Below are 27,978 nucleotides of genomic sequence, written 5' to 3'. Positions count from 1 at the left end.
CGACAATATCTCGTGACTGCTCACCCCACCTTCTACTTCTTTGGCGTGGCTGAGACGCATTTTAAGTACAGTGTTGATTACCTGTTTGCATAGGTTAATGGCTACTCGATCTTGCAACAGTGCATTGTACGTTCGTAATAGCTAAAAAGCGATTATCCTGTGCTTTCCGCAGTTAGAGGTAGAGAGAAAACCGAAAGTCCCGAAGGATATATTGCGTAAAACAGAGCAAAAAGACACCAATCTTTGTTGCCGTAATCTATTTGCTACCAAGTGTCTTTTTCTCTAATAATTAAAAACTGATGACCGACATACGAAGATACTCTGTGAAATACGATTATAACTAGATAGTAATGGGTGATGTAAACAACAACATCCCTTTTGCAAAATAACAAGAAATCTCATTCCACAATTTCATGAATATCAGCAAGCCAAAATTATTTATAAATCAAAAAACACCATAAATTAGGTTTAAATGGAAATTAACACGCCTTGTCGGTGATTCCATCTGAATGATACATTAGAAAGCAAGTGTACTAAAACACTTTGGAGTTAATTTTTGTAATTTTTTTTTTAATTGTTAGGGACCTAGCCTGCAAATTAAACCTTTAATTTAAAAGTGAAATAAATTAGTGGACTAGACTAACAACGTCAAGGATTCTCAAACGTAATCTGATTTACATTGACGACGACAACATAGTGCTGAATGCGAACAATTCACTAGCAACCTTCCCAAGTGGCATAACATTATAGATGTTGAAATGGACTTCGACAGAACCCTCTGCTTTTAAAAGTTTTACATACAAGAACTTCAAATTAGGAAGATTTAATAAGATGAGTTTTTATCCTACTTTGCCGCTTGTGACTGCTCGTCAATTAATTGTTCTGAAAGCGAAGTTGACATATAACTAGAACATCTGAGTCAAAAGCTCAAACCAAAACACAAAGATTACTTTCTATGGATTGACTCCGAACTAAGACAATTATATAGCTGTCGAGAAGCTTTAAAAAGGCGACACAACCGTGTCTGATGAGGCATGATCTGGGCGATGTCCTGGTCAGGATAGGATACTTTAAAGCGTTATAGCAAAATCTCTCCCTGTCTAAGGACATCTTCTAGAGACCTCATTTAATGCATTACTGTCCTGTAGGGTCTATTCCTATGTCTGAAAAAAGGCTCACTTGGTGCCCTTTAAGAAGAAACTTATTCCATCTGTTGTTTCGGAATTTCGTGCAATATCCCTTCTGAGCTTTCTCTCCAAGGTCCTGGAGAAGATCGTGCATGAGCAGACTCCGAATACAAAACCTCAAAGAATATTCTTGATTTGTTACAGACTTGTTTCTGGCAAGGGTCTTCGTAAGGGTGAGAACCGCATGTCAGCGGTAGCGCGTGTTGTGTTGGATTGGGGTTTTAAACCTTAATACTGACCAAATAAAAGCTATAGTTTTTTCGATTCAAGTATAATAAAAATCAACTTACGACTCAAAATGCGCAACTTACCATTCACTCTATATGCATGAAAACGGGTTTTTACAGGCACTTGTCAAGTCTGCGGTGCCCTCGATTCCAATGTCGCCCTCGTTAGTAATCCCCCCCCCCCCGTCATAGTTGCACAATATACTATTTCTCTATATACCTGCACCGAAAGCACAATTTTCCTTCCGGGCACCTGGAAAGAAATTTGCATTTTCGGTGCTGGTGTAAAGAAAAATAGTATACACACCAAGGGAGGAAATTAGACAGCCCATATCTCGTGTTTGACACCCTCACCTTCGGCTTGGGTGGCAATTTACACGAGATATAGACTATTCTAATACGTGCATGAAACAGACTCATTTTCATGCATGAGAAATAAATAGAAAATTGAGTTTTTCTCAGCAACGTGATGTAAAATATTAGTTGTTCAAAAGATTAAGAAAAATTTTGAAAAATTCGTACAATTTTTACAATTTTTACAATTTGAAAAAATTTTGAAAATTTTGAGAAACTAAAAGAATAAAAAGTATACAACTTTATGATATGCATGAAAAAGTCCTCAATTTTCTATTCCTTTCCCATGCATGAAAAAAGGGTCTATTCTTGCCCTTATAAAAAAAAATACGATGTGCAACAAGGGAGGGGTGGCTGATTCAGACTCAGATCTAGAAAATCTAAAACGTCATTCTCGCTAGAAGAAGCCAATTCCCCTCCCTAGTTGCACGATATACTATTTCTACACGGGAAAATTTTACACGGATATTTTCTATACTAATCTTCTCTACACCTATTTTTTATTATTTTACTATACTGCGAAACTCTACACAAGCGTATAACCTATTGTTGTAACAATTATCTGACTATAGGTAATATACGCTTGTGTAGAGTTTCGCAGTGTAGTAAAATAATAAAAACCACTGCCAATTCTTTAGCACGTAGCTTCCCCTAACAAAATTTATAGTTCCAATAGATAAAATATTGTTTAAATACACAGTATATTAATGATTTTTAAAATACTTTTAATCTTCATTATTTTACTGAAGGAGCACCCGTTAAAAATCAAATCATATAATTTTCATAATTTTCACAACAAAATTTAAACTTTAATATTTTGAAATGCCATAGGGTTCTCATAACCTCATAAAATCATGAATTGTCTCAAATCATTCCGAACTTTAGTCAGCAAGTGATAAGGTTTAATAAAAATAGTAATTTTCAGTTATACAGGGTGAGTGACAAAGAATTGGAATCCTAATATCTTTTAAACCAAACGGTTTTATCAGCTGTAAAAAGAACTTAAGCGAAGTAATCAAAAGATCGATATTTTCCCAGAATTTCAACTTAATTAAAGCCTTTTTACTCCCGTAATCGATTTTTAGCTTGAACATGGTTTCAACTTTTTACAGCAAATAGATATTACCGTTTTTTATTGTCATAAATTTTTTAAAAAGTTTGACTATTTAGTTTTGGAGATATTAAATTTTTTTAAATCACCTTTTTTATCATAAAAATTGATCGGAACGATCAATCTGAAAAATTTTGTGGGAAAAAGTAGGCAATTTTATGCTCTTTTAGATACTCTATTATTTGTATTATATTGTATATTATCGAAAAAAAGCAAAAATATTTTTTCAAAAATCGAAAAATGGCTAAATATGGTCATACAATGGTCAGAATAATAAAAATAAATTTTTTCCGAATTCAGAATCAGAAAACATATATGCATGTCAAATTTTATAACGATCGGTCTCGTGGTTCCAGAATCATAACGTTATACGTACATACACACACACCCATCCGCAAGGACATTTTCTAAAAACGCATGATTCGAACTCTAAACACCTCCAAATGCGTTTCTACGAAGTTTTAGCGAACCTTACTATTACAAAGCTTCCTCTAGGAGGAAGCAAAAAGAGGTGTAAAGAATATCCGTGTAGAAAATATGCGTAGAATTTTTTCGTGTAGGAAAATACGATCGGGTAGGCTATTATGTGTACAGTTTGTTCGGGGTCTGCACATTTATAACCTCTTATGATCAACAAGTACCGATTCTTGAAAACTGACTGAGTTTAAAAAAAGAGGATTGGGGAGGCAAAAATTGAAGAAAAATTCCAAATTAAGTTTTTAATCTGAATTAATTCACGAATGGAGCAATTATTTTTAGCAAAATGCTGTGGTAATTAGAAAAATCGAATTCAAATCTTTAAAATAGGATACTCATACATAATAATATAACAACCAGATTTTAAAATTAGTATATAGGTTATCTAATAAATTTGAAGTATAATAGTGTCGCGGTGCTCCTGACGGTACAGCATGTAAAACTATTATACGTGCCATTGGGGTTCCACCGCGCCTCTTGATCAATATGTAATAATTTTAGTAGAACTGGTATATATTAAAGTCGGTATTATTTTATTTATAATTTTTACGAACATATTTTATTATAACGTAAATTTTCAAATTAAATTATGGATGTTTATAATTTAATTACAAATATTTTTAAATTCACAACATGAAGTAATTGGATTGTTTTTTATTTGACTTGTTTGACTCTCACCTAAGCAATTTACAAATATTTTTTTTTTACATAAAATGGAAAGTGAGAAACTTATTTCTTATAAGTATTATCCCCAGCATCACCTAATCTGGACCAAATCGGATAATTTCTATTTAGCGTTTTTATGGACTATTAATGTATTAAAAACAGTATATTGTGTACCAAGAGCAAAAAGAAGGCTTTTTTAGAGCGAATGTGGAGTAGTCAGTACGAGTCGAGGAGAGCTAGCACGAGCCGAAGACGAGAACTGTAACCACAGAGATCAAAATGCCCACTTAGTCGAGTGAGGGTATAAATTTTAAAAAATAAAGATTTGAAATGAGAAAATTACGAATTGATTTATAATGAAAGGAAAAATTTTGAAACCGTAAATATATGTAAGATAAAATTGTTGAAATAATAACTTAAATTTTTTATGTCGTAATATTTAAATTTAATATTTCCGTTTTAGATATTGCATGAAAATTATGGATTCCAAAGCTTTTTTTAAAAAAAAAACATAGGTTTTCGTGATTTGGTATAGAATAACTTGTCATCATTTATATTCAACTATTTTCGAGTATTTCTAGCAAAAAATTGTTGCGATTCGTTAAGAATTCTCTTGTAACAAGAGTTTCATCTATAAATAAACCAAAATTTCCTACTATTCGACATGACTTGTCGGTGGCTAGTGATCATGCGTGTGGAGATGCATACCTTGCATTTCCGCAAGCGGGAGCACTTGGGCGGCGGTGCTCATAGCTGTCGTCAAATTTTGCATCGTCGGCGGTACTACGGTACGGTAAATTATAGGTGCTTAAGACTTGGCAGTGGTTTTTCTCTCATAATAAAGATTGATAACGTATTATTGACAACTGCAATGTATTTACTTATTAATTAACCCACTTATTTCTACTTATTACCATTATTTTGAGAATTTTAGAATTTTGTTATAAGAATTTTAGAACATTAGTACTATGCAAAATTAAGTTAGATGTTTACATAAATAGAATACCTGAAGTACTGTAAGATTAGCTTCTTCGCTTAGAGTAATTTTTTCAGTATCACTAGGATATGCATTGTATCTATGATCGTAGAGCCATCTTTTTAGAATTTTAACAGAGTGTTTTGGCAAGTTTCCTCTTCGTTTCCGAATAGAGTTAATGGTTGTATTATTGGTGATTGAAAACTCTGTCTTACTTTGCAATGGTGATAGACAATGTTCCGTATCAGAACTGCTGTGATCATCATCTGTGCTACTAGACAAAGGAAGGCAATCAAGAGCTGCAAATGAAATAAATCATTGATTAATATGGATTGTGAATGCTTATTCCATATCATTTGGCTGAGAAGAAGTAGGAGTTAACTTAAGAGTCTACGAAAAGAAGCTATTTCAGAAATTTCCTTTGGAAAGCAGCTCTCTCGTAGATTTGATTAAAACATCATCAATTTCGGAATTCTCGTCGAAAATGAGATCGTTTTAGAGCCCTCTTTCATAAACCAGTTCACCAAATGAGCTCTTTCGGAAATCAGTTAACTCAGATCGCTATTTTGAAAACCAGTTATTTTGGTAGGGTTCTCTATTACATAGATGAACAACTAAAGAATTAATCATTTTGATACACGACTGAATAACCCGCTATATCAGACGTGTTATTCGTATAATTCCTTTCCGATTTTCTAAAATGACAGTTCTGCACGTTTTGTTATGTTCTAGCCAAGGTGGCTTTCACATGCTCTCTAAGAGTCTAAATCGCGTTGCAAAATTTTATGATCATACACAACACCTTTAGTTGTACACATAATAATAAAAGTAGTTTTTATCATAAATTATGACTTAGAATGTACTGATTTTTGTGTAATAATTTGGAAGTCGCGATCAATCAAATTTAGCATCTGATAAGTTACGATAAAAAGTATGCGAGATAATGGATAGTGAATTATTGCAGAAATTCAGTACGAAGATTTGACTTCGTGATTTTATTAATTATAAATTGAACTTGTGGCGCAGACGTGGGATTAGATAGGATGCAAGCTAGAGAGAAAAATCAATATTTATGTTTATAATAAATGTGTGGCTGATTGCCTTTAATCACTTTATTTGTTTAATCAAGTAACGCAATAATATGGGTAAAATTATACATAGTAATAATTCGTCGTAAGCAAAACATTAATTACTGAAAATAATATCGGAGGAATAGAGAATCGAAATAATAAATTACAAAATAATGAGATAGGCAAATATATTCATTATGTTTGCCTATATATATATATGGATGAATGAATGAATGAATTATTCGTAGAAAATATCATTATTTGGAGACATGATTATTATTCGTTAAAACTGCTGCAATAAATAATCAGAAAAAATTTTATGAGTTAGTATATATAATGAGATGAATGTCAATACAATGTAGGTGAATAGCATATGTCTGACGTTCAACAGGCCTTATGCGTACCGCAATGACAATATCTATTAAAGGGGTAAATGTTTAAAGTATTTATGAGTTGAAATTATTGGCTAAAGCGGTGACTCGAATGCAATAAGAAAAGAAAATGATTATGTAGCAACGACGCAATAAAGAAAGAAAGAGGTATATGATCGATAGCCTTGTACACACAAAGAATGTTATATGTACAAGTTCGTTATTAATGATTATAATGAATTATTTAAAACACATGAAGAGCGTCATAGAACAACCAACTAGGTATTGGTGTCGCTACGCTCGGGTGCTAACTGCGCCGTGTAAAAAAGAACCATTTAAGTCACACGTATCGTAATGTACTATTTTAGCTAATAATATAGGGCCTCTGACATTCTGGGACTTGTGACTGAGACTTTTGCACTTGAAAAAGGTATCTCCATGAATTTCATGGTGGTCGGAGTCCGAATCGCTTTTACCACTCTTGCCTTTACCAATATTAAGGTTTAAATATCATATATATATATATATATATATATATATATATATATATATATATATAGAGAGAGAGAGAGAGAGAGAGAGAGAAAGGGAACTTTTATTAAATAGCTGAGAAAATGTAACAAAAAAAACATTTAGTAAGTTTTTATTGAAAAATTCATCGTTTAAGAGCTATAAATCATTGAAAATGCTTAAATAACCAACTTTGAACCCTTGTAACTCGGAGAGAATTGATGGAATCAATTTTAAAATTTAGAATTGACACCGTGGCGACCTCTAGAACATATCTCCCAAGTTTGGACAAGAATTTTATTTTCGCGTATGATTTGTCAGAGAACCTACCATATATATATGTATATATATATATATATATATATATATATATATATATATATATATATATATATATATATATATATATATATATATATATGTATATATATATATATATATATATATATATATATATATATATATATATATATATATATATATATATAGTCAATTTTATAAATATTATACCTACTGGAACTGCTGCGCAGGTATAGTACAGATTATATACAACAGCTAATACATGCCAACAAATACAGTCATTATCGGCAATTAGTATGTGTTAATTTGTTTGTTTATCGTTTATAAATTAATTATTGCTGTTAAGTGTGGGCATTATTTTCACGTTCGCGAGTCATGGCAAGTTACGTAGTGAGTATCTTGAGAGTTCTTCCTAATTCATCATTATATAACTTAACTTCAAGTTAATTAAGTCCTTTATTGACCAAAAAAATTTGGTTGCTTCATTATGATTCAATATAATAAACTCGACTTTGTTTGATTGATCTCATTTATTTTTTATCAGTAATTTTGTTGCGGAATATATTAAACTAACATTTTACTTTTTTTTAAAGTTAATTTTCTTTATATATATGGAATAAATAAATATATATATATATATATATATATATATTTATTTATTCCAAAATAGTACAGAGTATAAATAGTTAATAGATACACTCAGAACCTTGCAGAGGTAAACAAGTTACCTGTTCGCAAGCACTGGCATTACATAATAAGATACAAGTATTAAAAAATACTTAAAACTAGAAAAAAAACTTTCCTTCTTACTCTATATGTTACAAACTAAAGGCATCAATCGCATGCTTATTTATTGCGTTTTATCAAATAACTTTCTTTGCTTAAATTTTATTTCGCACGCAATAATAACAAATATCATTTAAATAATTCATATGTTAAATAATGGCATATACATAGTCAACAATTCATTTTAATCCACCTCTTGATTAAATTCTTATCCGATGGTTTATTTATATCTACTACTTTTAGACTATTTGGTTAGCGCATTATATGTAATGATTGCTTTGTTACTTATAATACTTTTTTTTCACTGACTCTTTTATAACTTTTAGGTACAATTAAACTCTTTTTCTTAGTAACACTAGTAGAACTTAAGTACTGGATTTTAAAGTCATTATAATGTAGCCTTATTGCCTCGAAGATAATTAATAAAAACAGCTTCAACGCACATGACAGTTATCTAAACCTAGAACAACTATTTATCTTCGAGGCTATATTAAGGCTATATTATAAGTATCTTCAATATTTTACTTTGTAATTTTTGCACAAGATCTCGATTATTTTTATACACTCCACCACAGGCTAAGATTCCATAGCTTATCATGCTATGTAAAAAAGCATAATATATCATTCGTAGTATTACCGTCGACATGATGTTTGCTAGCTTATAAAAAATATATACTGAGTACTTCGTTTTTTTAATTATATATTGAATATGTTTATCCTACTTCAAATTACAGTCATAAACAATTCCAAGGTATTCACAGCTTTCCACTCTAGTCAACATCCTATCCTGGATTTTTACTTCTATGTGAGCTGGTACACTATTACAATAGCTCCTGAATGTCATGAAGGCTGTTTTATCTACATTTAGTGATAATTTATTCACAGCCGCCAGCAAGTTATCTATGACCAATAGGGATTCATTAATGTTACTTTGTGCCTCTAAGCAATTCTCTCCAGTGGCTATTATGGAAGTATCGTCAGCAGAAGACAGTATAGAGCTCAGGGGGATCTCCTTCAAGATATCATTAGTCTTAGTCTTAGTCTTAGTCTTCAAGATATCATTAATATATAATATAATTAATAGTGGCCCCAGGACAGTACCCTGAGAGACACCTGTGTTTATTAACAAAAAGTCACTTTTACTTTCTTCGATTTTAACTGTCTGGTATCTATTATCAAGATAGCTTGGAAGAAGATCCAAAGCCTGACCCCTAATGCCTATACAGTAAAGTTTTTTAAGTAGTAATTTATGATCGACCGTATCGGAGGCCTTGGCCAGATCAAGATAAGTTACAACTGTTGGTATATTCCTATCCATATTATTATACAATATTTCCGTAATATAATTAAACGCATCCTTTGAGCTAATATTTTTTTAACCTATTGTATATTATTGTTTCAAAAATTTTCACAATGTTAGATATGAGTGAAATCGACCTATAATTATTGATGCTATGCTTCTCACCTGCTTTATATACTGGTACGATTTCAACCTTTTTCAAAGCATCCGGCCAAATCGCATTTTCAATACACATATTGAAAATATGTGTTAATGGTATCGAGATACAACTTCCAATAATCTTTAGGGTCTTGCTATTTATTTTATCAGCACCACCGCTTTTTAGCTTCAGGTTGTTAATTATATTTATTACCTCACTCGTACTTGTAAGTTTCAGAAATATTGAATTTGGATTTGTATCTGGTTGTTTAGATTCGGCATTATTTGGTTTCACAATATCATCAGACAATTTGCGGCTAATATCACAAAAAATTTGTTCATTCTCTTAGCGATCTCTACTTTATCCGTAATTTTATTATCATTAACCTTTATATAACTTATGGTATTACTATTTTTCTGCTTTCCCATTTTGTTATATATGATACCCCAAAGGTTTTTAGGATTATTGACATTATTTAGAACTAGCTTTGCATCATATACAATTTTAGCATCTTTAATAACTTTATCTAACATTCTAGTATAGTTTTTATAATCCAGTTTGAGTTGATCATTTGTAATATCCATCTGCCATAAGTTATATAATAGTTCTTTGGTTTTACATGATTTAATTATCCCATCAGTGATCCAATTCTTCCTACCCTGCTGTTTATTTTTACTTTTTTCATGATTTAGTTTGTTCTACACACAACTTAATCTTATCTATTAAATTATTTATAGCTATATTTGAATCTTGCATTGACAATATTTCAGTGCAGTTAATGGTAGCCGCGATATGTTTTATTTTGTTATAGTTTAATAATTCTATAGGTTTAATTTGTTCAGTTTTCATTTTGTTGACTGCGATAAAAATAGGGTAGTGGTCAGTTACTGTAGCTTTGAGTTTATAGGTAACTGTATCAATGTTATTAGTTTTTATAAATATATTGCCAATGCAGGATCCTTTGGCTAAACCCATGGGTGGTCTTGTTACACCAACAAATCCAGGTTTATAACCTTTTTCTAGAAAATTGCACAGAAATTTCTGGCTCATGTAATCGCATTCTAACAGATCTACATTAAAATCGCCAATTACAACATGAATTTGATATTTTTCTTTTTGATTAAGTATTTATTCAGATCCATTATAAATTCAGTCTTTGGTATTTCGCGTGATCTGTATATGAACGATATTTCAATATTACTATTACTATTTAACTTAATTCGTTAACTTAATTATAGTACTTACAATCTTAAATCTACCATATTTAACTACTTCGGTATTTTGTACTAAATTATTATTAACAAAGATTATAACACCATCATTTTTATTTAACCTACTATCGTTGTAATAGCAGTCATATTCCCCATTGGATCCTATCAGTTTATATATACTATGATTAGCTTGTTTGAAAGTTTCAGTGCATATTACAACAGACGGTTTGATACTAAGACTCTGAAATAAACTTTTAACTTTACCGAAATTAGCATTCTAAGTCTTGATCCTTTCTGGTTTGATTGAATTGGCGTAGAGAACGGCTGTTGTCTCGTTGTAGAATTCCGTCGACCTTGTTGTTGAGTTGTTTCAGCTTTGATTTGATCTTGATTTTTCTTGGTTATATCGATTTCCGTTATATCGATTTAATTTGAATTCAGCAAATTTTATTGCGTGAATAACATTTCTTATAATTAAAATTTAGTAATTGTTTCAAAATAAATTTTATTTTTATAATATTTTGATATTTGAAGTAATGATAAAGTTAATGAATCATACATTATAATCAAATTTTCTCGCATTTTACAATTAGTAAATTGAACATTGCACGGGCAAATATTAAATACAATAGCAACTGCAAATGCTATAGAAAAACGCCACAATCATAATAATTAGTCTGATACTGTACTAGTTCAAAAGATATGCATAAATTATCTTTATTTCGAAACAGCATATCAATAAAAATTGTATGATCATCATCAAGACATTTTTTGTTAACACTATCAAAAATTCATATTACATAGTCTTTGTACCACAAACAAATCCAGTGTCTGTTTGTACTTAAACAAGAAAAAAGTATTTGAATATATTCTTTATGTCTATCAATAGGTTGAATATTAGACAACCTCTAAAAATTAACTGTAGATTGCATATTAAAAATCGAGTAAAATTTTGAAATGTTGAATTCAAGAATATGGTTATCATTAAATTGACTTTTAGAATTAGAATAATTTCCAATTCCTTTTAAAATAAGTACATCTATATTATCATTAATGTAATATAAATTGTCGTACAACAGCAAATAATCTATTTTTTATTTTCATTTTTATCGGGTATTTCTGCACAAATCAATTGGTTTAAGTGATTCGCAGCATAAATTTTTCTTATTATGTCACATCAACAGTGACGAACTGACGTAGAAAATTATAAAATTTTAATACACTAGACGTGGCGCAGTGCGCTGCGCACACTGTAGTAGACTATAATTTCATTAACTTATTAAATGGAATATAAATACTTGATTGATATTTTTAATATTTGTTTTCTATCGCGGAAATATATCAAACTTTACAATATATGATTCATTTCGCGCTCATATAAATTTCAAAATTGCCACGGTTTCATCGCCAACTTCCTTTTAAAATTTTAAGGTTATGTCTCGAGAATAGAATAGTCTCGAGAGTAGAATGTCTCTAGAATGTTATAAATACACAAATTATAATTTGATATGTATTATAGTATTATATTACATTTTCAATATTAGAATCAATTTTAGAAATCAATAACAAATCAAAAAATTCTAACGATACTTTTGAGGCATGCGCACTACATGAGCCAATCATATTGACGCATTCTTGGCTTCACTTCATCCGGTCATGACGTTTTTATATAGGGAGAACAAAATCACGTCAATGTTTTCGCCAGTGATAAATAACTATATGCATAGATAACTTTTTTAATAATATAAAAATTTCACGTTACTAACTAAATAATACTAAAATTTTACTTTACTTTATTTTAAATTTTACATTGCACAATTTTACATAAACTTTAAATTTTACTTTATTTTAGACTTTAGCATCTTTATTTTCTCGAATCAGTGATTAAATAATCAATTTAACTTGGCGGCAAATTTTAGAAAAATTAAAATTCAAGAGTTTAGAGTATTTTTGTTGTAAATTTTTAATTTTAAATTAATTTTTTTAATTGTCATAGTTTTTTAATATTTTCAGTTTTAAAATTTTACCTTTCATCATAAATGTTGGAGATAAAGAAATAGCCACTTTGGGACTCTACCCTCTCTGCTTAATCTTGCATATGGCGCAGTTCTGCACCAACTCTCCAAGAGAGCGCACACGCCTAGATTTACGTCCGTGCCTTTTTTAGCAATAAACGTATTTTCATAGGGACTGACTGTGTTCTTTTACTGTCCGCTGAAGGAGGAAAGAACGCGTGTGGCGCGAGTGCGAGTCCGGGAGGAGGAGATGAGCGTCTTCTATCACGGTGGCAGTTCTCACGAGTGCGCGCGCGGAGAGACAGTAGTACGGGCAATATCAAGTAAAATTCGCTTGCAGCGCACAGACTGGGAACCTCTAGCGACTCGTGTGGCGACACTGTACAGTTTCTCTCTCTCTCTCTCTCTCTCTCTCTCTCTCTCTCTCTCTCTCTCTCCTGCGTACGCGCGGCGTGCTCGAGTGTGCGCGTATACACATAGGCGCGAGACAAGAAACTAACGTCGCGTGAAGTAAAAATGTCAATTAATGACAGCTCAAAACAGTAACCGTTGAGTAAACATTTTAAAAGTATTGTCTAAATCTGTGTTGCATTAATAAAAAACACGATCTGCAGGTCGTCCAAAATTCGCATTTTGTGGGGGCCATACTCAATGCGTAACCAGCTTCCCTCTAATCGCTAGACAAGCTATGATAAATTAATAATCTCTGAAAAGTCAACACAGTAGACGAGAGTCAGGTAAGAGTAAGATACAGGAAAAGAGCATCCACCTAGGAATAGGGAAATCTTACAACATGCCAAGACCGCACGATAAGAATCGCCCCACTTGATTGGGATAACAAGAATATGCGACAAGGAAAGCCAAGAGGCACTTGAAGTTAGAACTTAGTAAATAGATAACTTATATATTCGACTCAACAGGTGCTGATCGAGCGGACTTTCACCGTATCATCCTCCGGGAATGGGGAAAAGCAGAGGCCAACAAGACTCACGGAGATGTGTATCACCGTGAAACAATCACATTAATCAGGAAGCAGGATGGATCCCTGTACTTCCTCAGGAGCGAATGTTTTTTATATTCAAAGGAGTTGTGCCTCCTTCATTAAGATTGCGAGCTTTCGTCGCAAAGAGAAAAAATGAAATAGAAAAGCATGTAAAAGAAAGCAAAACGTGCAGTACTGTCGTTATGAATAATTGGAAAGGCTATATATATAATATCCTATCTGATCTTGCGATTTATACAGTCATGCGTGACAATTATTAATTTTTAGGCACGACTGCGGTACGCAAGTGCCTTATAGTTTTGTCAGCAAAAAATATGTAAGATGCTATATTTCACTCAATTTTTGAACGATCGAGCTAAAATTTTAGGAGTCTCCTCTTGCACAAACTAAAAAACAAAATTTCTTTTTATCCCGATCCTTTATATTTGTTCAATATTTGCATGTATTTTTGAATAAAAATTTTGGTGTTACACGATTATCTCTGAGAGACTTTAGTCGGTCGGGCTAAAAATTTGTGTGCAAACTCCCTTTACCACCTTGTGGTTTTATTTTCAGCTTTATCTTGCATACATACGCAGAATGCGGTCATCTCCAAAAATCGCCAAAAACGGTTTTTTAACGAATCCTAAGCATTTTACAAAAAAAGTTAACAAAATAGGTCTTGGATATTTAAAAAATACAACTTTTTTCTGTTAACATGAAATCATAAAAATGCTTATAACTCAAGTTAACAACCCAAAATCGTTTTTCTATACCAAAAAAATCAATTATTTACCATAAAACTTTGCGGATCTACGTTTTTCATGAAAATGTTAAATGTAAAAGTTGTATCTATTCTTAAAACACAACTTTAGACTGTGACAAATATTTTTTGGAATGCTTTAACGAAGGACAAATCCTCAAAAACGGTTTTTAAAGGAGATAACCAATACAAATATTAGACAGTGAGAGCGCAGCATGAGCGTCAGTGCGCTGAGAGACTTTCGGTGCAGCTGATTTACCGTAACAGCGGCGACGGAAGCGCCGTACGTTTGGCGTAGCCCGTGTCCCGAAAATGAACTAATCCTACTCATATTGCACGCGCTCTCTCTACTCCGACGGATCGGAGTAGTGGCTACTCCGATTGTCGGAGCGAATTCGGGGCGCTACGTCTCACGCTTTAGCGCGCGTTAGTCGCTATGAAGTTCTCCAGCTTTTTCGAAAAAGTCCTCCATTTTTCTATGTAGTAATATACATTAAACAGCGCAACAACAATAAAAAAACACAGTATGAAATCCAATTGTGAACGTGCTCGGAAAACCAGCGGCATCAGGCAAATTGGCGCGGAGTAGAGAGTAACGGTCGTTCCGATTCTACAGACAGCTGTTATACCGACGGGGTGGCGCTGCTGGAATACCGACTCGGCGCACGGGCTGCGCTGATCGGAGTAGCTGTTACTCCGATTGCAAAAGTAGCGCTACCACGTTTTGAGGCACTACAAGACTTTAAGGAGTAACAGCTACACCGAAAGTCTCTCAGTGTGGACATGGCGATCGCGAAGCGCAAGCGTTAGCGGCCGTACTTTTAACGCAAAACGCGAAGCGTTTTTACGTGCCTTGCATCGCGAAGCAATGCAAGACGGCAAGCCACTGCGGCATTAGTTTTAAATCTTCTTTTGTCCATTCCTATGTACTGGAAACTTGTTTGCCTCTAGAGAATGCCTGTAAAGGCATATATATTATGGATTAAATAAATAAAATAAATAATAAAAACAATGACTCGGATGATGTGTGAGCACTCGTGTCCGTCTCGGGCGCCTACGGCGTCCTCGACTACCACTCGTGCTCAAACATCATCCTCGCTTGGGAAAGCACATTTTCGCCCCTAGTTGTAAAATGTACTAATACATATGTCACCTTACAATTTTTATAATCATAATTAATATTTATTTCTAAGTAAGTTCTCTACTTCGCATAAGTCTTTCATTGAAAATTTGTATGACAGTTTGTTCTTCATCTTACTAATTTTTCGCATTGTTTTTCCACAAATTAATAAATCACCAACGTTTAGAATTGAATAAATTGTTTCGTTATTCCCACATTTTGTGTACAAGCAATAATCACTTACTTCTCTTAAATCCTAATTTTTGTATATAGTCGTCGAAACATTTGTGCCAAGCAGTCGGGCTTTCTCGCAGTCCAAACAACGCTTTCACTAGTTTATACACTGTTTGGTCTTATCATTGTAACCTACAGGTTGTTTTACAAATACTTATGATTTTATTTTTCCATTTAGGAATGCAGTTTAGACATCCATCTGTATAATCATTAAACTATTTTCACAACAATATGATAATAATAACTTCAATGTTTGAACTTTAGCGACTGGAGAATATAAATCTTTCAATACTTCACTTTGTTGAAAGCCTTGTACAACTAATCTCGCTTTCTTATGATTATCGGATTTATTTGTAAATACCCATTTTAAATCTAAAATTTTCTTATCTTTCGGATTTTCTACTAATTGCCAAGTTTTATTTTTATTTAAACAATTTATTCATAGCCTCTTTTCATAAATCAGAATTGTTCCCGCGTAAAGCTTCTTTGTGAGTTGTCGGACTATCTGCGCTTCCGATATTTACATAAATATAATACGAATCGGATTGACCATATCTATCTGGTTGTTTTTGTTCGCGTTTTGACCTTTGCAGTTCAATTTCTCGGCCATAGACATTTTCATTTGTTTTATTAATTAGCCTTCTATCTTTCTTATTAGGGAGAGTAAAAATTTTAAATAAAAAAGATTTGAAACACGAAAATTATGCATTGATTTATAATGGAAGGTAAAATTTTGAAACTGAAATATTAAAAAACTATGAAAGTCAAAAGATAAATTTTAAATTCTAAATTTGAAACAAAAATACTCGAAACTCTCATTATTGTATATTTCCTAATATTTCAATTGAACATTTTCGTTTTAGAAATTGTTCAATTTCAGTTTTTTAATTTTTGCCTTTCAAGCTTTAATTTTTTCGAATTTTAATTTTCAAAAAATTTTGCCGCCAAGTTAAATTGATTATTCAATCACTGATTATCATGAAAATAAAGACGCTAGAATTTTAGTAAACAAATAGAAAAATATTATGTCTCATTATTATCTAGTAAGCAACCTGAAATTTTTATATTATCATATGCATATAGTTATTTATCACTGATGTGATTTTGCTTTGTATTTAAATTTTATGGTTTTCTACGTCAATTCGTCACTGTCAATGTGACATTTGTTTAAAAAAGAGGTAAAAAGAGTTATGCTGCAAATCACTTACACCAATTAATAAGTGCTGAAACACTTGATGAAAATAAAAATTAGAAATAAATTATTTGCTATTGTACGACAATTTGTGATACATTCATGATACTATAGATGTACTTATTTTAAAAGGAATTGGAAATTATTCTAATTCTAAAAGTCAATTTAATGATAACCATATTCTTGAATTCAACATTTTAAAATTTTACTCGATTTTTTATATACAATTTGCAGTTAATTTTCAAAGATTGTCTAATATTCAACCTAGTGATAGACATAAAGAATATATTTAAATACTTTTATCTGGTTCAAGTATAAACAGACAGTGGATTTGTTTGTGGTACAAAGACTATGTAATATGAATTTTTGATAGTGTTAACAAAAAATGTCTTGATGATGATCATACAATTTTTATTGATATGCTGTTTCGAAATAAAGATAATTTACGCATATCTTTTGAACTAGTACAGTATCAGACTAATTATTATGATTGTGGCGTTTTTCTATAGCATTTGAAAATTTGATTAAAACAGTATAGTATTGTATAATACCTTATCGATAATAGATCAATAGATAAGATATTATAAAAGACACAGATATTAGATCAATAGATAATTGATTTGTTTTTTCATATAGCCCATACTCATTATTAAAATTTAACTGTCAATTGTGTTCAACTGTATACTGCATTAAATATTTATTTAAATGTAGATTTTTGAAAATGATTTGTATTGATGTGATTTTTAGTATTGGATACAATTATAATTGTACATCATTTTAAATATTTTGATATTTCATCACTAAAATATGTATATATGTATATATTTATGTTTCTGAAAGGCTTCAACATTATTTACAGTTTATAAATAATACTTTTTAAACTTTTCAAAATTTTTATCAATTATTTATTGATTAATTTCCGATTTACCCTTTAGGAGCACTTCAGCAAATATACATTATTCTGACTACTTCCTGTTTATTTTTGGTATATTTCTGGTTTATTGTCGGTTATTTTCGGTCACTTCCGGGTCATTTTGTATTTTTTCCGATTACTTCTGATTGACTTCCGGTCGACTTCCGGTCGACTTCCGGTTGACTTCCGGTCTACCTCTGGTCAACGTCTGGTTTACCTCGGCCCCTAAGGAGGCGTAGTTTTGGGAATAAAGTGAACTTATAGCCAGAGACTACCAGATACATTTTAATATAATAGAGGATATTCTCTACCATTATCATACCTCAATCTTTTAATTTTATCTTGCAAGTTAAATTTTCTACTTTATTTATATAATCCAAAAAATAATTGTACACTTCATCTGTTGATTTGAACATATATATTTAGCGCATTTACTAAAATCATCTATAAAAGTCAAATAATATTTTGATGCACCTATACGCTTATTTTGGAATGGAAAATTACGTTTTTTATTTTGTATCTATGTTTCACATTTTAAATTTACATTTTCAAAATTGTTTGGCATTCCTTCAACTAATTTTTCTTTACACATCGTATTTAAATAATTAAAATTTACATGTCCCAAAATTCTATGATCGGTATTTTATTTTTCGTGTCATTCTCTCAACATTATTTACAAACTTTCTAATCTTCCAACAAAACTATTCATTTTATATAAACCGTTTATAGCACTGCGTGGCATAAGTCCGCACTTATGTCACGTGTGGCACAAGTAGTCCATTATTTTACCGTGCTTATCACCCTCGCTACGCTCGGACGCTACTGCACGGTGAAAAAATGGACTGCTAATGACACGAATAGGCGTGCCCGCTGACTTATATGTCAGGCAGATGGTATAAAATATTGTACGATACACGTGTCATAAGTCGTTCTTCATGGCGCGGTGTTAAGCGCACTCGCTGCGCTCGGGTATATATACGTCGCGCCGTAAAGTACGATTTATGTCACTAGTATCGTAATGTACTATTTTTTTATATGCAATTTCAATCAAATTATTATTTTTGTTATATATCTTTGACGTATTAGCAATAGAAATAATTTTATTCTTATTTGTTACTTTCGCATAACTAATCAGATTTTTATCTATCTCTTTTACATAGAATACATTATTGTTATTTTAATTTTCTTATTATTTACTAAAAAATAAGTAACAGTTTTTCCAACTTTAGTGCATTTCAAGTCTCTACCATCTCCAACTTTAACATTTATTGGTTTTTTCAAAATAATGCTTTCCGAAAAAATATGTCTCATTATTTACAATGTGGTCTGAACATCCACTGTCTATTATCCATTTAATTTTACCTTTATCGCAATTATACACTACGGTTTCACTTACTTTGTCGTAATCATGTTTTACCTGTTTTAAGACATTTCTTGTACCTTCTTCTTCGTAACCTTTTTATATGTATCTCGCATCGTGTTGGCTCGTTTTGTCGGCACGTGGTTGTTGCCAGCCTCTGCCTTGTCCTCGTTGACCGCCATAACCTCGTCCCCCGTGGCCTCTGTACTGCTGTTGCTGCTGGTGTGCACCTCCTGTCCAGTACATTTCTCCATTGGCTTCTTCGTTCCACGGATTTGTACACGCTCTCCTTAGATGTTCTTTCTTTCCGCAGCCAAAACACTTTTTTCTCTTCTTTTTACTTTAAATACATTCGGCTATTTATTACCGTTATCGTTCGGGTTTATTATTTCCCACATTTTGATTTAATTCTTAAAAAATTTACATGAGCGATTACTTTCTTGCATTGAATCATTTACGTCTCCAACATAACTTAGTGAATCTGATAGCGTCTTCAACAAATAATCGAGTTTTTCTCTTTTATTTACTTTGGCACCAGCACTTTTCAATTCATTTATTATTTTCACAAACTCTGAAAAAATGTGCTTGATTCTTCGTAATCTTTTAATTTCATTATATCCAATTTATTTCTTACACAAATCTGTAATGCAGTCAACTCTTTCAAATATATCTGGTTGAATTTTTTCATTATTTTTAAAGCTGTATCCTCGTCTCCAACGAATTCTAACTGTTCGTTTGTGATGCTACAATATATGTAGTTCATTGCCTTGAATTCTTTTCGTCCCATGTATTCTGTTCATCTGTTTGCAGCTTTTCTCGTGTTGCTGGTTCGTCGCACTTCTTCCATTTCAGATACAGCAGGATTCTTATTTTTCAAATGCTATAATCTTTGCCGTCAAAACTATGACATCTTAATTCTTCATTTATCGACATTTTTATACTTCTTGTATTTTCACTCGTAATTTCAAAAATCAATTTTTTCAATATCCAGATTTTTTTAATCTGTATTTTCAATAGCTTCTTTAACTTCACTGTGTTTATTTTCTGTTGCTCAATATCTTCTTTTTTTATTTCACAACCAGCAGCACGTGGGTACATAATTTCACTCATTTTTCAACTATCACTTTGCTACCATGTTAATAAATGTGAGGTCCGGTTTGAAAGAAAATACGCTCATCTTACGCTCTCTGCGAACAACTCTCAAGATATACTACGTAATAACAGTTTAAAACGCGTAAGGAACAAAACATTGGTTACATGAAATTTTAGCGGGAGATCTCACGTGAGATTTTTCAATAAGGCGACCCTTTCAATTTTTTGTAATTTTATGCTTAGTTTTAATGTTTAACAAAATATATGCTATCACATTAGGTTGTTGAATTGCGTTAATCAATTACCCAATTTATTATCACTAAATACTACTCTTATATAACTATGTGTATAACTGCTTTTCAGAATCAGATCTAATTGAATCGTTAAACTTGCTGAATAGTTTTAGCAATATGTACACACACAGATACACGCGGGCGCTCGCGCGCATACACACATACTTATACGCGCATACACACATACTTATACGCGCACACGTATAATTCAATCAGAACAATTTTACTTTTAAAGAGCTCACCTGATTATTACCTGATAATCAAATGTTAATTATGCCAAAACGTCAGCTGACTTTCACCTGATTATCATTTATATATTATTATCTTATAAAACGTTACATTATAACCAACAATTTAGTATAACTATAATTAATTTACAATTTAAACAAATTAAATAGGTAAAAAAGAAAGAAAAGGAAAAAAATATTTACCTGCTGAAGGATCGAATTCAGATTGTCAGCGTGACAAACCACTGCGTGACTATAGTATCTAAGTTATTTGCACTATTATAGAAAACTCAAAGTTTTATTTAAATTATAACTTTCAACGGATAGACTTAATCTGTATTCATGCAAATTCCTAGAGAAAATATTTATATTTATAAATTATATGTTTAAATATTTAAATAATTAGAAATATTTTTAAGTAGAGGACACATTTTTTATTTAAATTTATTTTCAAATTCATATACTTAGACTTGAATGATATGATAATTCTCTTAAAATAAAAGTGTTTGATGACAAAATCTAGAATAAATAATGATTCAAGTTCAAGTACACCCTATTGAAAAATCTCGGATAAGAATCAGATAAGAATCAAAAGAGATTTTAGAGTGATTTCCAGATGAGAATCAAGTGAGTCTTATATGATTCTCATTTGATTCTCACAATCTTATCTGATTCTCATCTGATTCTTATCCAATTATCACCCGATTCTCAGCTGGTGATAGCTAAATGTTATTTTATTAAATTATAATTGAGATTTGTATTTTACTAACCTTACAGATCCTCACAAATTCCTTACAAATCTAAATTAAGATTTGACAAAATAACATTTGACTTCGGTAATATGAGAATCAAATAAGAATTAGATAAGAATCAGATGAGAATATGAGAATCGAGTGAGAATCTAATGAGACTCACTTGTCTCTCATCTGAAAATCACGCCAAATCACATCTGAGTCTCATCTAAGATTTTTCAATAGAGTAGATATTAAAAATTTGTTTATTATTCGAAAATAATATTTCTAATTTTTTTAATTCATGAGGGGGCACACCACCTTTGGAATTAAAATCAAAATTTTTTATTAAAAATGTATATATACTTATATAAATAAACAATTTTTTTTTGCTATCCTTAGACATAATTACCTTTATTTTGATGGTTTTAGACCTTCTATATACCTGTATAATACCTACGTATAGTAGGTAGTCTATCATTCACTGACCGTAAGATTCCAAAGGAACGAATGGCCCAAATGAGCTCAAACTCCTGGATATTGTTTAAAAGTACATTAGTTATGGTATGATTAAGGGGATTTGATTTAAATTTCATAGAAAAAGTTTTATAAGCATATGACTGATTTTTTAAATCAATTTTTGATTAATTTTAACATAATTATCATGTAACTTTTTTTCGATGAAATTTAAATCAAATCCCCTCATTCATTTCATAACTAATGTACTTTTAAACAATATCCTGGAGTTTGAGCTCATTTAGGCCATTCGTTCCCTTGAAATATTACGGTCAGTGAATTATGGATTCTCTACTATACGTAGGTATTATACAGGTATATAGAAAGTCTAAAACCATCAAAATAAAGGTAATTATGTCTAAGGATAGCAAACAAAATTTTGTTTATTTATATAAGTATATATAAATTTTTAATAAAAAATTTTGATTTTAATTCCAAAGGTGGTGTGCCCTCTTAAACATTTAATTCATAGTTATAGATCTATTTTTTTATATTTTAAATTTTATTGAATCTCAACCTATAGTGTAAAAGATAAAAAGATCAAGGTGCGCGATAGCGCCGCACTGGCAAGAAAGGTTGAAGTTCAGGACAAAGCGACCCTATATACTTTAAAATTGGATTTTCTAGCCTCCAACAAAAATCTCGATTGCATTTAAATCATTACTATTGCGCGTATGCGTATGTGATATATATACGCATATGCGCAATACATATCAATGTCTAAAGCAATAGTAGCTTATATTGTCCATCAAATAGACAAAAAATTCAAGAAGAAACTGCTCTGTAAAAGATGTGAAACCTCCCTAAAAAAAGCTTTTTTTAAAAGTAAAAACCTTGGCAAGAAAAAGTAGTGAAATCTATAAATGTCAAGTAAATGTTTTTTCCATGATACGTGCACGAAAAAGGCCACTTTCCATGCATCTAAAAGCCTTTTCCGCCCAAGAGAGTAGCTTTTTCCTCACTCTGCAGCCTATCCGATGGATGTGTGTGTCTATATAAGTATTCTCAAAATTTTCGAAATTTTCAAAATTTTCAAAATTTTCAAAATTTTCAAAATTTTCGAATTTTTCAAAATTTTAATATACTATTGGTTTACTTTAAAAAGTCCTCGAATTTCCCATTCTTTTCATATGCATGATAAGTGGCCTATTCGTGCACTTATCATAAAAAGTACGGTGTGCAACAAGGGAAAGTGGCTTTTTCAGACTCGAGTGATGTTTTGAGCACGAGTGGAAGTCGAGGGCGCCTACATCACCCTCGCTAGAAAAAGCCGATTTTCCCCCCTAGATGCACAATATACTATTTTTTGCTATACGAATTTGGATATTTTTTGGAAAAGCTGATTTTAACTTTAGCTTTATCTTAGCGTGTATAACAAAAAATAAACCTTTACTTGACATTTTTATATTTATAGATTTCACTACTTTTTCTTGCCAAGGTTTTTACTTTTGAAAAAAGTTTGTTTAGCGAGATTAACTTATTCTATCCATTGTAGGATATAAGAAGAATAAAACTTCGAATTCTCACTAATTGTGTGAATAGCTTAGGTAGTAGTGTGATGAATTCTTCTAGTATAACGCTGTATAAGATAATAATATATGAATAATAATTAGAAAGAATCAGCTGACGGTTTGGCATGATTATCAGCTGATTATCAGAGGATTACCAGGTAATAATCACTTAAGCTTTTTCAGTAGGGAATACCCCTAATAAAACATAATATTTCAAAATATTTGTATATTTTAAAATATTTTAGATGCATTTTTTAAACCATTGAAAACTGTAAAATAAACGTTTCTATAAAATATATGACCCACACAATTATAAAATATTTTTTTTAATATATTTTTGTTTGATACGAGCATATTTTGTAAAAAATATTTCATAATTTCGCAAAATATTTGTATAAATCGCTATGAAATATTTCCAAAACATATTTTTAAATATTTTGTAAATATTGCTTAAAAATATTTTAATTTCGTTCACAAAAAATATCAAAATGAAATATTATAAAAAATGTTGAAAAGATTTTAAAATAGTGTTTTTTAAAAATATTTAAAAAGTTGAGTAAAATATTTTGAATAAATATTTAACTGCAAGAGTTGGATACATTTTCTTACAAAGGTTTTATAATGTTGCATTCATATTTTATTCAAATATGCACATACATCGTTATAAATTCATCTAAAAACATTTAAAAATATTTTATAAATATTTATAAGAGACATTTTAATTTGGTTCACAAAAAAATATAGTAATAAAATATTATAAAAAATGTTAAAAACATTTTAAAATTTTATTTTTTAGACATATTTTAAAAGGCTTGTAAAATATTTTGAATAAATATTAAATTACGTGATTAAGATACATTTTCTTTTCAAGATTTTGAAATATTTTATAAATATTACGCAGATACTTTTTTTATTTAGTTGAGGCAACATATATTGATACATTTTTATAATCTTTTCCAGTCATATTACTCAGCATTATTTTACAATATTCGTTGTTTATAATAGTCATATTACTCAGCATTATTTTACAATATTCATAAAACAATTTTTAGAAATGTAAAATTACAAGATTATAATACATTTTCTTAGAAATATTTCAAAATATTTTACAAACATTTAAGGAATAATTTTTATTTTATTTAAGTCGAGATAAATAAGAGACTACATTCGGATAATGCATATTTTTTTGTTTTGTTTCCTACTTAAGTAAGCCTTGTAATAGTAATTTTTAGAGTTTATGTAAAAACATTTAGGAAGTGTGTTTTGATGCATTTTAAGTAGAAATGTAGTGGTTTTGCAAATATCCGTACGGACAGATGTATGTGTGTGACAATGTGCGTATGTGTGTTCGTTCACAGATGCCTATATCTCAGCTTCTACTTATAAGTGGGTTTTAATCCACTGTCTTATTTTCTTTGTTTTAAGGTAGTTCACTCAGCCCAGTGGTACTCCGCTCAATGAAGTGGCACGCAATGCACGCCCCCCATGCCCAGAGAAGAAGTGGTTGAGAACCAATTCGCTCTATTCTTGTCTGCTTGTTGCGCAGAGTGCGAAATCAGACTTCTGCGCATCTCCCTCCAAGCCTCGCGGAAGTCTGGCAACGCCGCTCGCTTACTCTCTCTCTCTCTCTCTCTCTCTCTCTCTCTCTCTCTCTCTCTCTCTCTCTTTCTCTCTGGGCTTCTTGTTTACAGTTTGGCTCGGCAGTTGCGTTGAGAGGTTATGAAAGCCACGCTACAAGCCATGTCTCCGCCAACTAATACAAATTATCGTTATAAAAATGGGAGATTTCTTTAAAAAACTACATTCAGACGATATCAAGCAATGTCAGGTGGTAGTAAGAAAGAAGTAGAGGTTTTGCCTAAGGTGACAAGAGAAGATAACAGGAAGCGTATAGTCGATTTGGATGTACTCGGAGAGAATCTGAAATGTAAAGAGTGCCAGTCTATTTTATTTTTAACAAATACGATTGAAGAAAAGTGTATCGGTCTTTATTCGATTTTAACAATCAAACGCGATTCATGTCAAGGAACAACAAAAGTGGAGATGAGCAGCAAGGATGAAAATGGCAAATCAGAAGTGACTGCATCTATTGTGTTAGGTAAATACTCAATATCATAATGCAGCAATTTAGAAAATTTAACGTCAACTGAAAATTTGTTATTTCTTTCCAATAATAAGATATATACATATTTATTATAATGTATTATTACAGGAGCTGTGCACGCAGGTGTTGGAAACACCAATTTAAACAAACTTCTTGCTTGTGCAAATTTACCATCCATCTCCAATTATTTATACAAGCAGTACGAGAAAATGATAGGAACAGCAATCGAAACTGAAGCTCGAACCAGCTGCTTACAAGCTGCGATTGAAGAAAAACAACTAGTCATAGAAAATATTGAGAAGCTACGTAATCAGTTGTAAGGATCAATCAATAATCGTCATAAGTAGATTACATTTATAATAAACATGAATAATATGTCAATGTAACTAATCGATTTTGTATTTTATAAAACACATGTTAGTTTTTTCCGATGAGGCACTGTGTTTATAATAGAATTTGTTGAACATGTATGATTCTTATAAGTTCAATGTTATTCAGCATTTTTATAAATGTAATAATGATATTAACATCGAATGAATTCCAATATTTTATAATTGTACAAATGAAAGTTTATATACAAAGGTTTAGTTAGTATACCTATTGTATACATTTTATATTGCTTATTCGATTGATTTATTATGATTTTCGATTTATACATATACACTGTATATAAACTAATCTATATAAAAGTTCTCTATTAAAAAAAAGGTGTTGCGTTATTTATTGAATTTCTATAAAACTTTGTAGGTCACCAGAGATTGAGTCCAACTTATACCTGAATCTTACCGCTCTAAAATCCTCATATCAAAACACTACTCCTGAATCACAACAAACTTTCGATGCTGCTGTAGGCGATATTATTAATATTATTGTTTCCTTCGATACTGGTTGGACGAAACGTGGCAATGGCCGAAGCTACGATAGCTTGAACGGCTATAGCACCGTGATAGGATTTTTGTCAGGTAAAGTCATTGATTATGCGACAAGAAATCGGAAATGCCGGACATGCGATGCAGGGCGTAACGTAGATCACGACTGCCAAAAAACTTTCATGGAAGTGCGAAGGCCATGGAAGCAGACGCTGGCGTTCAATTAATAAACCATAGTAAAATTTTAAAAGAGGCTGGTTTACAAGTCCGGTGTATTATCGGTGATGAGGATAGCTCAATGATATCTGCTGTGCGAAAAGACAATCCCGATATTCACATCGACAAATTAGCTGATACAAATCACCTCGTAAAGAATTTCAGTAATGAATTATACAAGTTAAAAGATTCGCCCAAGCAATTGAACCGAAAGGGAGTCATAGGTCACATAAAAAAATGTTTTTCTTATGCTGTGAGGCAAAATAAGGGCCAAAGTAAAAAGTTAGCTGACGAGTTAAAAAGAATACCGGATCATTTATACGGTATCGACATGAAAATTGTAGTTCCTGGTGTAAGACCAAAGATAAACACACAGTTACATTATCAGACGATGACTTGTATACAAAACTAGTTAGTTTTTTTGACAAATATGCTGCGAATTCTCATAAATTTTCAGTTGCGGCCTCTAGTCAAATAAATGAATCATTCAATAATATTGTAGCTCATAAAGCCAAAAAAAAAAAAAAAAAATGAATGCCTCTGAAAAATGAAAACTTCAGATTCAATATCACGTTCAGATAAAATTGTTTATTTTGATTTGGAATCTACGGGATTAGAAGGTGACGCCGATTTTATTTTTTTAACATTCCTTGCGCGAACCGCGATTTTTCGGGCTCGTATCGCATAAAAAAAGAGTCCCATAAAAACCACGTTTTTAGCACACCACTTCAAAAAATACAGTTCGATACATGTGCACGGAGTAAGCGATCCTCGCACAGGTGTTTTGCCTCCCGAGAGAAGCATGCGGGAATCGCTTACTCTGCACAATTGTTTCGAAATATAAAATAAAACTTTAAAAAATTATATTTTCTCATTATATTCCATAATGTTCCGTACAAATATAATAATGTCACAAGGTTTTCAATATATTTCCTTAATTAATCTTAAAATATATTAGAAATATTTTGTAGATATACATTTTGATTAAGTGAGAATGAAATATATCGATAAAATATTAGAAAATATTTTATAATCATTTTAAGTTAATAAAAATGCCAAGTACTTAGTCTCACATATTGCAACTTTTTTTAAATATTCCTTTAAATCTTAAACCGATAATCTAAATTTTCGTTTAAAATACATTGACTCTTTTAA

The 27,978-nt window shown here is 31.2% G+C and overlaps 2 protein-coding genes across 6 annotated transcripts in view; one reads left to right on the top strand and one right to left on the bottom strand.

The window, feature by feature from the left end:
* The window catches only part of LOC100301564 (TGIF-like), a 160,532-nt gene that overhangs the window by 129,422 nt on the left and 3,132 nt on the right, over window positions 1-27,978 (bottom strand). For all 5 annotated transcript variants that reach the window (XM_032601516.1, XM_008207890.4, XM_031925101.2 and 2 more), the window contains 1 exon segment: window positions 5,029-5,297. In XM_032601516.1, coding sequence (XP_032457407.1) covers window positions 5,029-5,297 — 269 coding nt within the window.
* LOC100678524 lies at window positions 7,487-26,435 on the top strand. Its single transcript, XM_003426253.5, has 3 exons — window positions 7,487-7,639; window positions 25,060-25,732; window positions 25,847-26,435. The coding sequence occupies exons 2-3, from the start codon at window positions 25,456-25,458 to the stop codon at window positions 26,056-26,058; spliced, it is 489 nt and encodes a 162-aa protein (XP_003426301.1). The 5' UTR covers window positions 7,487-7,639; window positions 25,060-25,455; the 3' UTR covers window positions 26,059-26,435.

Source organism: Nasonia vitripennis (assembly GCF_009193385.2).
Source record: "Nasonia vitripennis strain AsymCx chromosome 2 unlocalized genomic scaffold, Nvit_psr_1.1 chr2_random0005, whole genome shotgun sequence".
NCBI classification, from domain to species: domain Eukaryota; kingdom Metazoa; phylum Arthropoda; class Insecta; order Hymenoptera; family Pteromalidae; genus Nasonia; species Nasonia vitripennis.
Note: the sequence above shows the minus strand (reverse complement) of the source record. Positions and strands in the feature narration are given on the sequence as shown.